The 9,283-nt window shown below is 54.8% G+C and overlaps 3 protein-coding genes across 3 annotated transcripts in view; 1 reads left to right on the top strand and 2 right to left on the bottom strand.

The window, feature by feature from the left end:
- Nucleotides 1-121: 121 nt before the first annotated feature.
- ETH_00006725 (uncharacterized protein) lies at nt 122-1,127 on the bottom strand (the record flags this gene model as incomplete). The annotated part of the gene is made up of 2 exons (XM_013377992.1): nt 122-194; nt 316-1,127. The coding sequence occupies 2 exons, from the start codon at nt 1,125-1,127 to the stop codon at nt 122-124; spliced, it is 885 nt and encodes a 294-aa protein (XP_013233446.1).
- Nucleotides 1,128-1,173: 46 nt separating this feature from the next.
- Nucleotides 1,174-1,470, bottom strand: ETH_00006720 (uncharacterized protein; the record flags this gene model as incomplete). The annotated part of the gene is made up of 1 exon (XM_013377991.1): nt 1,174-1,470. The coding sequence occupies one exon, from the start codon at nt 1,468-1,470 to the stop codon at nt 1,174-1,176; it is 297 nt and encodes a 98-aa protein (XP_013233445.1).
- A 740-nt stretch (nt 1,471-2,210) lies between these two features.
- Nucleotides 2,211-9,283, top strand: part of ETH_00006715 (glucose transporter, putative) — a gene marked incomplete at both ends in the record, with an annotated part of 8,303 nt that continues 1,230 nt past the window's right edge. Inside the window, 13 exons of the mRNA XM_013377990.1 lie at nt 2,211-2,582; nt 2,844-2,963; nt 3,174-3,312; nt 3,509-3,600; nt 3,785-4,267; nt 4,465-4,569; nt 4,878-5,084; nt 5,275-5,392; nt 5,620-5,729; nt 7,543-7,616; nt 7,889-7,920; nt 8,109-8,306; nt 8,568-8,725. Of these exons, the coding sequence (XP_013233444.1) occupies nt 2,211-2,582; nt 2,844-2,963; nt 3,174-3,312; nt 3,509-3,600; nt 3,785-4,267; nt 4,465-4,569; nt 4,878-5,084; nt 5,275-5,392; nt 5,620-5,729; nt 7,543-7,616; nt 7,889-7,920; nt 8,109-8,306; nt 8,568-8,725 (2,208 nt within the window). The remainder of the gene's footprint in view (nt 2,583-2,843; nt 2,964-3,173; nt 3,313-3,508; nt 3,601-3,784; nt 4,268-4,464; nt 4,570-4,877; nt 5,085-5,274; nt 5,393-5,619; nt 5,730-7,542; nt 7,617-7,888; nt 7,921-8,108; nt 8,307-8,567; nt 8,726-9,283) is intronic.

Below are 9,283 nucleotides of genomic sequence, written 5' to 3'. Positions count from 1 at the left end.
GCTGCTGCTGCTGCTGCTCTTCCATAATCTAGAGGAGGGGCTTTGCTTCTGCTGCTGCTGCAGGAGACCCCCAGCAGCCCCTCCCTTGCATGAAGAATAAAGTGCCTAGGTGCAGCAGCAGCTAGAGCTGCTGCTGCTGCATCCGGCTCTGCTGCAGCAGCAGCAGCAGCAGCTGCTGCTGCTGCTGCGTTGCACTGCAGCAGGAAACTCTCCACGGTGGCCTCCTCGCCTGCGATGCCCAGACGGCACTTCACGGATACTTCCACTTGCTGCTGCTGCTGCTGCTGTGCTGCTGCTGCTTGTATTGCTGCGCACATGGCAGCAACATTATGCGGCTGCCGCTGCAGCAGCAAACCGAAGCCTCCTGCTGCTGCTCTGCTGCTGGGGCAGCCGCAGTTGAGGTTGAAAAGCAGCAGCTGCTGTTGCTGCTGCAGTTTCTGCTGCTCGTCAGCTGCGATTGCAGCAGCAGCTGTTGCCGCTGCTGCTGCGGCAGTAGCATCAGCAGCAGCAAGCTGCAGCACCGTCCGGCTGTCTGCTGCAGCAGCTCTGATCTCTTCTACTGCGTGGCCGGGCAGCAGCAGCAGCAGCTGCTGCAGCAGCTGCTGCCTTTGTAGCGAGTGCGCGGGCTGCTGCGGCTGCTGCTGGAGCCGCTGCAGCAGCAGCAGCAACTGCCGGTGCTGCTGCTGCACTGGCAGCAGCATTTCTGTGTACAGCAGCAAATCTGCTGACAGCAGCCGCAGCAAATAGCGAAAGTGGCGATGAGAATACCCAAAAAGAGGAGCAGCAGCAAGACTGCCCACGTCCCCAGGCACTTTGCTGCTGCTGTTGCTGCTGCTGTTGCTGCTGCTGCCGCCCCTGGCGCTGTCGCTGCTGAGCTTGCCACTGATGCAGCTTTTGGTGTCCACTCTGCTGCTGCTGCTGTTGCTGCTGCTGCTGTGTGCATGTCCGCGAAGCACACGCCGCACGGGGCTGCTGCTGCTCCACTTGCTGCTGCTGCTGCTGCTGCTGGTCAAGGGTTTGCTGCAGCAGGGCATCAGGGGGCTAACGAAAGCAGCGGTACTTCCCTCGGTGCATTTGCTGCCGACTGCTGCTGCTGCTGCCAAGTGCAGCAGCAGCAGCAGCAGCATTTCCGGAGCTTGGACACATCCGCGAGCAGCAGTCGGAACACCACTACTACATCTGCTGCTGCTGCTGCTGCTGCTGTTGGCGCTGCTGTTGCTGCTGTTGCTGCTGCTGCTCTACCATCGTTGTTGCTGTGGTTGGCTCATTTGCTGCCGCTAGCGCAGTCTGCTGCTGCTGGCCTTGCTGCTGCTTTGCTGCTGCTGCTGCTGCTGCGGCTTTGCTGTTGTTGCTGTTACGCTGCTGTTGCTGCTGTGCTGCGGCTGCTGCTGCTGCTTTTAAGCCGCTGCTGCTGCTGTCCCGCTGCTGCTGCTTTTCAACCTTTTGTCTGTCGACATTTCCTGTCAGCATTAATTACTTTGCAGCCGAAACCCTAAACCCTAAACCCTAAATTCTAAACCCTAGACCCTGGAACAGGAAGCTTTGTAGGCGCTGGCCCCATTTCGTGCACATTGGAAAATAATTGGGGTTTAGGGTTTAGGGTTTAGCGTTTAGGGTTTAGGGTTTATAACTAGGGCTTATGGTTTTGGGCAGACACACAGCATTGCCCAGAGCTGAGTCCAGGGTCTAGGGTTTAGGGTTTAGGGTTTAGCGTATCCCGTTATAAGCAGCTTGCTTCGTATGTGTGACTTTAAGTGTAGGTGTTTTTTCCTAAATTTTAGGGTTTTTAGGGTTTAGGGTTTAGGGTTTAGGCTTTAGCTTTGGGGATTGCGTTGGCGGGGCCGGGTGCGACCGAACCGGTGAGCCACGGCAGCAAACCCTAAACCCTCGGATGAGAAAATTCTGTTTGCCAGGCTTTAAACTCTAAACCCTAAACCATAAACCCTAAACCTTAAACCCTAAACCCTTAAAGAGCATGATCTTCCCTGTGCTTTTCCGGGCCCACACCGCGTCGTTGTCAAGCAGTCAGACTAAGCCGTAAACCCCAAACCCTAAACCCTAAACCCTAAGCCGCATCGCTTCTTCATGCTATATTCTCGCATATTTTTCCCCCTGTTTTTCTCCACAACTGCAAACCCTAACCCCCTAAACCCTAAACCCTAGACCCTAAACCCCAATGAGCCGGAGGTCTTGCTAGCTGTTGAGCCGCCATGGGGTTGAAGAAGGGCTCTGTTGCTGCTGCTGATGCAGCAGCAGACACACAGCAGCAGCAGCAGCAGCTGCAGCTGCAGCAGCAGGACATCTTGGGTTGCAGCGGTGCGGGAAGCTTGCAAAGCATCAGCGACACAATCGACTTGCCCAGCAGCAGCAGCAGCAGCAGCAGCAATTGCTGCTGCAGCAGCAGCAGCAGGCTGTGGTGGTGCGCAGCAGCACTGGGGCTTCTTGCTGTTGCTGCTGGCTTTGCTGTTTGTGTAGCAGCAGCAGCACTGCAGCAGCTGCAGCAGCACTTTTCCCTCTGCGGCTCTCATTTTGCATGCGCTGAAAAAGGGGCTTTTGTTGCAGTTCTAGCCCCAGGAGCAGCAGTAAGAAACCCTAAACCCTAAACCCTAAACCCCAATCGCCAACTGCCGAACTCTTCAAGGAGCAGCTGCGGCAGTCTTAGCTGCAGCCTCTCAAACCCTAAACCCTAAACCCTGAAAGCGCCCTTCAACTCGCCGGGCGCTAACTGCGGGCTGCCCTTAAGGGCTTTGGGGTTTCTGCTCCAGTCACTTCACCACTCAGGGTTTAGGGTTTAGGGTTTAGGGTTTAGGGTTTAGGGTTTGGGATTTAGGGTTTGCGTGCAGGCGGGGAGCCTCTTTGGGGGTTTTGTGGCGGACACTGTGGGCCGCTGGCGTTCTCTTCTGTGGAGCTCTTTGGGGCTTTTGTTGGCCACAGCTCTCACAGTTTTGCCCAGCGACTACTCCGTGAGGGTTTAGGGTTTAGGGTTTAGGGTTTAGGGTTTAGGGTTTAGGGCTTGGGGTCTGTGGGGCTCTTTCCGGAGCCAGCCCCCCAACGCCATTTCGGCACTTGCGCTTCTCAGAGTGCAGGGTTTAGCGCGTTTGGGGTTTGCGGGCTCAGGGTTTAGGGTTTAGGGTTTAGGGTTTAGGGTTTAGGGTTTAGGGTTTGTGCTGCAGCTGGTGCTGCTGGGCCGTGCGCTGCAAGGGGTGTTTATGGCGGTGGGGTTGGTCTCGAGTTTCACTTTTGCTGCTGAAGTGGCTCCCAAGGATTTGCGGGGTTGTTTTGTGGCGCTGCAGGAAGTGCTGCACTGCATAGGTCCCAAACCCTAAACCCTAAACCCTAAACCCTAAACCCTCGTTTGTGGGGTGTGGGACAGGCTTTGACGGGCTGCGGCGCTGCAGTGCAGCGCTAGCAGGGTAGCTGCAACACTTGAAGCTTGTGCATTCACAGATTTAGGGTTCAGGGTTTAGGGTTTAGGGTTTAGGGTTTAGGGTTTAGGGTTTGAGTTCAGGCTGCTTTCTGCCCTACTTTGTTGCCTGGGCTTTCCCGGAGTTGCAGTGGAGAGGACTTGTGGGCATTGCAGGATTATTTGTTTCGATGATGGTAAACCCTAAACCCTAAACCCTAGCTCTTGAACAAGCTTGCTAGCGAATGCCCGATTGCCAGCGACAGAGCAACTGCTGTAAAAGACCCATGCTAGTTTAGCGTTTAGTCCTTGACTATATCCTTAGGGATTAGGGCTTAGGGTTTAGGGTTTAGGGTTTAGGGTTTGTGGCTTGCGCCTCAGATACTGTGCATGCCCTTCCTGCCGGAAAGCCCTCGCTATTTGCTGCTGCGCCACAAAGCAGCAGCAGCAGAAAGGGCAATGGTGCGTTTGGGGTATTCGGAGCAGCAGCGGCAGCAGCTGCTGCAGAGTGTGCAGCAGCAGCAGCAGCAGCAGCAGCAGCAGCAGCAGCAGCAGCAGCAGCAGCAGCAGCTGCAGCAGCAGGACACCGAGGACTTGGAGACGGAAGCAGCCTTGCCGCTGCCCCCTTCGGTGCCGGCCGCAGCCCCCTCCCCAGCAGCAACAGCAGCAGCAGCAGCAGCAGCAGCAGCAGCAAAGCCAAAGAGGGCCCGTCCCGCGTGGCTGGCGCTGCTGCTGGCTGGGGCTTTGGGGTGCATGCACAGCTTGCTAGCAGCAAATAGTCTCATTGTTTTAACTTCTGATTTGCTGCTGATTTTTGGGGTTTGCGACAACAAAGGGCCTGCCGCTGCAGTCAGCATGGCCAAGGTTAGGGTTTAGAGTTGAGGGTTTAGGGTTTAGGGTTTCGGGCTGAAGCCGTGCGCAGGAACAGGGTTTGGGGTTTGCGTTTCAGTGTAGAGGTGGCTCTGTGCTGCGCAAACCCTGCTGTTCGCAAGGCCGAGGGTTTAGGGTTTAGGGTTTAGGGTTTAGGGTTTAGGGTTTAGGGTTTAGGGTTTGTGCTGCAGCTGCTGGGGGCTATTGTCTGTTTGTTAATTGCTGATCGTGTGGGCCGCCGCGTGCTGCTGTTGGTGGGAGCTGGCGGCATTTGTTTGACGCATTTGGCCTTAGCTGTAAACCCTAAACCCTAAACCCTAAGCCCGAAGCCCTAAGCCCTAAACCCTAAACCCTACGTTGTGGTTTCTACGGCTTCAGTCTGCAGTGCGCTTCCTTAAGGGCCTACTGTTCTTACTGCTTCGAGAAACGCTAGACCCTAACTTGATTCCTCTAAACCCTAAACCCTAAACCCTAAACCCTAGCAGTCACCTGAAGCCTTTCTTGCCATTAGGAGTCGCTGAAAAGTGTGTGAACTGCAGCAGCACAACCCTGTTGCGTCAGGGATCAGGGTTTAGGGTTTAGGGTTTAGGGTTTCTGGTTTCAGGGGCTTGGCTTTATGCGGCGCCAGCTGCTGCCGGAGAGTTTGCTGCAGCAGTGCACAGCTCCTGCTGCTGCTGCTGCTGCTGCTTATACGCCGAAGGAGCTTTTTGCTGCAGCAGCTACTAGCGCCTGCAGCAGCTTCTTGCTGCTGCTGATGATTCTTATGTGGGGCGCTACCTGGGCCTGCATGGCCACAGTTGTTGCTGCAGAGGTACAAACCCTAAACCCTAAACCCTAAACCCTAAGCCCAAGACCTATTGCAGCCGCGCCCGCGATTGCCCTCAGCTGCATCTTCGTTGTGTTCCCTGTCCAGTTTGGTCGTGCGGTTTCATTCCACCATTCAGGGTTTAGGGTTTAGGGCCTAGGGTTTAGGGTTTAGGGTTTAGGGTTTGTGGCTGCAGCTTTCCCCGCCGCGCCACCGCGCCTTAGGGGTTGGAATCGCTGGAGCAGCAGGTTCTGTTTTAGCAGCAGTTTTCCAGCTTTATGGAGAGCCTTTGTTGGTTTATATTGGCATTGATAGTGAGCTAGGGATTAGGGTTTAGGGTTTAGGGTTTGGGGTTTGGGGTTTACGGTTTACGCCCCGGGTCAAAGGGTTTAGGGTTTTGAGCCAGGGGCTGGGGATTGAGGGCGAGAGGCTAGGGCGGAGGGCTAGGGCCACGCACGGGGCTAGGTCAACAGATTAGGGTTTAGGGTTTAGGGTTTAGGGCTTAGGGTTTAGGGTTTAGGGTTTGTGTGTTTGCGCGCAGTCAGCTTCCTCATCTTTGCTGCTCTCTCAGCTTCAGTTTTTATTTTTACATTTTTTTTGGTGCCGGAGCTTAAAGGAAAAGAATTGCATTCTGCGCCTGCCAGGGTTCTCGTAAACCCTAAACCCTAAACCCTAAATTATGGGTTGTAGACCCAAGCTGCGGGGGTGCGGCCGCTGCAGCCACACCCGCTGGGTCCTGCCTAAACCCTCAACCCTAAACCCTCCTCTTGCCTGTTTATTTGGGGCGCTGAGAAGGGTTTAGGGTGGCTTTGCACTCTTGCCCCGCATGGGGGTTTAGGGTTTAGGGTTTAGGGTTTAGACGCAGCGCTGACGTCCAGTGCTCAGTGCGCGGGAAAAGTTCTGCCGCAGCTGCTGCAGAATGAGTGCAGCAGCAGCAAATGCAGCAGCAACTACAGCAGCAGCAGCGGCAATTGCTGCAGCAGCAACATTTGCTGCAGGAACAACAATTGCTGCAGCAGCAAGTGCAGCAGCCGCAGCAGCAACTGCTACAGCAGCAGTAATTTCTGCAGTCGCAAAACTTGCTGCAGCAGCAGCAGCAACAGTATTTGAGTGTTTGAAGATTGCCTGCTAAACCCTAAACCCTAGTGCTAAACCCTAAACCTTCCTCCGCTCCCTAAACTCTAAACCCTCGATTCGGCAGTAGATCCACATCATGGGGCCCTCCCCAGCGCAAACCCTAAACCCTAAACCCTAGTCCTATATTTTGAGACAGCAAAAAATTGCTGAGGGTTTGCAGCAGCTAGCTGCGGCAGCTGCAGCAACGACCTGCAGCAGCTAGCTGCAGCAGCTGCCTGCAAGCAGCAGTAGCTAGCAGCAGCTCGCAGCAGCAAGCAGCAACCACCAGCGGCTAGCTGCAGCTAGCTGCTGCGGAACCCGTAGCCAGCTAGCTGCACAGCTAGCTAGCTGCACAGCTAGCTGCACAGCTAGCCCTACAGCTAGCTGTGCAGCTAGCTAGTTGTGCAGCTAGCTGTAGCTAGCTACGGCTAGCCACAGCTAGCCACAGCTAGCTGCAGCTAGCTGTAGCAGCAAAGAAGTGAATAAGAGTATAAAGATGTGGCTAGCTGCAGCTACCCACAGCCAGCCCTAGATAGCCTCAGCTAGCTAGCTAGCTGCAGCTAGCCACAGCTAGCTAGCTAGCTGCAGCTAGCCACAGCTAGCTAGAGCGGTTTGCGTCTGGGGCCTAGAATGGCTTCTTGAGTTTGCCTAGAGTGTGAGATAGGGGGCTAAGGCGTTCTCGCCATGCAGGGTTTAGTGTTTAGGGTTTAGGGTTCAGGGTTTAGGGTTTGGGGTTTAGGGTTTAGGGTTAGGGATTTTAAGTAGAGGGTTTAGCGTGCAGGGTTTAGGGTTTAGGGTTTACGGTTTAGGGTTTTGGGTTTAGCGTTCAGAGCCCAGCTCTGAAGTATCAGGGCATTCGTCTGGATCCTTAAAAACAATACGTAGCCTTTAACTTAGTTTTTGCTGTAGAGTTTAGCAGCAGCAGCAGCAACAGCAGCAGCAGCAGCAGCAGCAGCCGGATGACAAAGGTGAGCTGGCTGGGGGGCCCCTAGGGCCCCCCAGTATACTTTTGGTTGTTTTGTGTTCTGAATCTGATTTTGGATTGAACAGCGGGTTTTTAAGTGATGTTTAAGCCCTAAACCCTAAAAGAGGGTTTAGGGTTTGGGTTTGGCGGTGGGCGTCTGAGGATGTACTGGGTGTTCCCCGCGGAGATCAGGTGTCCATACACCTCATTCTATTCAATCTTTTTAAATTGATTTTATTTTCATTTATTTCTTTTCTTTCTTCTATTTCGACAGCAGCTATGGGGACGGAGGTACGCTACCCGAACCCCCAATCTAGGGTTTAGAGTTTAGAGTTTAGGGTTTAGGGTTTAGGGTTTAGGGTTTAGAGAGCGTGTGCTATATAGGCGGAGGCTTTGCTGCTGGAAGTGGGCGCCGAGATGGGCCGGACTGAGGAGGATATGCGGCCATTCATTCGCAAGTAGGGTTTAGGGTTTAGGGTTTAGGGTTTAGGGTTTAGGGTTTTGGGGCTAGGGTTTAGGATTTAGGGGCTAGGGATTAGGGTTTAGGGTTTAGGGTTTGGGATAATTGTGGAGCGTCATTCACAACAGTGCCCTACATTAACTTCTAGGATTGGGCGCAGGTGCTAGGGTCTAGGGTTTAGGGTTTGGGGTCTAGGGTTTAGGGTTTTACGCTTTCGGATTTAGGGTTTAGGGTTTAGGGTTTGCCTTTGGACTGCTTGCGCCCCTGTAGGATTGTAGAGGAAAACTGGCTGGAGACAAGAGGTTTGCTGCTGCTGCTGCTGCTGTTGCTGCTGCTGCTGGTGTTGCTGCTGCTGTTGCTGCTGCTGTTACTTCCGCTGCTGTTGCTGCTGCTGCTACTGTTGATTCATCTATTCCTGCTGACTCTATGACTCCGTAATCTGGGGTTTAGGGTTTAGGGTTTAGGGTTAAGGGTCTAGGGTTTGCTGCAGAGAGCTTGGCAGCTCTCAGCAACGAGCAGTGGAAGCAGCTGGGAATTCCTCTTCGTTTGGAAACAGCTCTAAGGGCCCGCCTAAACCCTGCTGCTGCTGCTGCTGCTCCTGCTGCTGCTCCTGCTGCTGCTGCTGCTGAAGGCAGCAGCCAGCGTGCAGCAGCAGCGCCGCAAGAGGAAAGGCCACAGTCAGAGAGCTGTAGGGAACGCTGCTGCTGCTGTTGCTGCTGCTGCTGCAGCTGCTGCTGCTGCTGCTGCCATAAATTTGTTGCTGCTGCTGCAGTTGGAGCTGCTTCGAGAACTGCTGCAGCTACTGCTGCTGTTGCACTTGTCTGTGGTGCCTGACCTGCTGCTGCTGCGGCCTGTGATGCAAGCCTTGCTGCCGCTGCTGCTGCTACAGCTGCTGCTGCTGCTACAGCTGCTGCTGCTGCAGCTGCTGCTTTGTGCCTTGTGGCTGCAGCGGGCACTCCCCGGGTGCTGTCCCTTCCCGCCCAGCAGCAGCAGCAGCAGCAGCAGCAGTTGCTGCTGCAGCAAGAGTTTACAGTCGAGAAAGGGGAAGCTCCTGAGGCCCTTTTTGCTTGTTCTATTGAAGACGCATTAGATTTGCTGCAAAGAAAAGTAAATAAGAATCAATTGCTGCTGCTACTGCTGCAGCAATAGAAGCAGCAGCACTTTAAGGAACAGTATCAGTTATAGCCGCAGCAGCAGAAGGAACGCCAGCAGCAGTTCTAGCAGCAGCAGCAGCAGCAGCAGCAGGTTTGCAGTGGTCCTCCAGCAGCAACTGCTGCTGCTGCAGCAATTACCCCACTTGCTGTTGGCGCTGCACTTGCTGCTGCTGCTTGACCCGCTGCTGCCGCTGTTGCTGCTGCACTTGCTGCTGCTGCCTGATCTGCTGCTGCCGCCGGACTTGCTGCTGTTGCTTGACCTGCTGCTGCTGCTGTTGCCACTGCACTTGCTGCTGCCGCTTGACCTGCTGCTGCTGCCGCTCCACTTGCTGCTGCCGCTTGACCTCCTGCCGCGCTGCACTTGCTGCTGCCAATTGTCCTGCTGCTGCTGCTGCTGCTGCTGCTGCTGCAGGTGTTGGGTGAGGACTTGAAGGCAGCAATTCGAGTGCTGCAGCAGCTGCTGCTGGGCGTTTTGGCGCAGCCGGCGAATCCAAAGAAAAGAAAAGTTCGC

The sequence above is a fragment of the Eimeria tenella genome, genomic scaffold (genome assembly GCF_000499545.2).
Source record: "Eimeria tenella Houghton genomic scaffold, Eth_scaff7, whole genome shotgun sequence".
Lineage (NCBI taxonomy): Eukaryota > Apicomplexa > Conoidasida > Eucoccidiorida > Eimeriidae > Eimeria > Eimeria tenella.
This window is presented reverse-complemented; position numbering and strand designations above follow the sequence as displayed.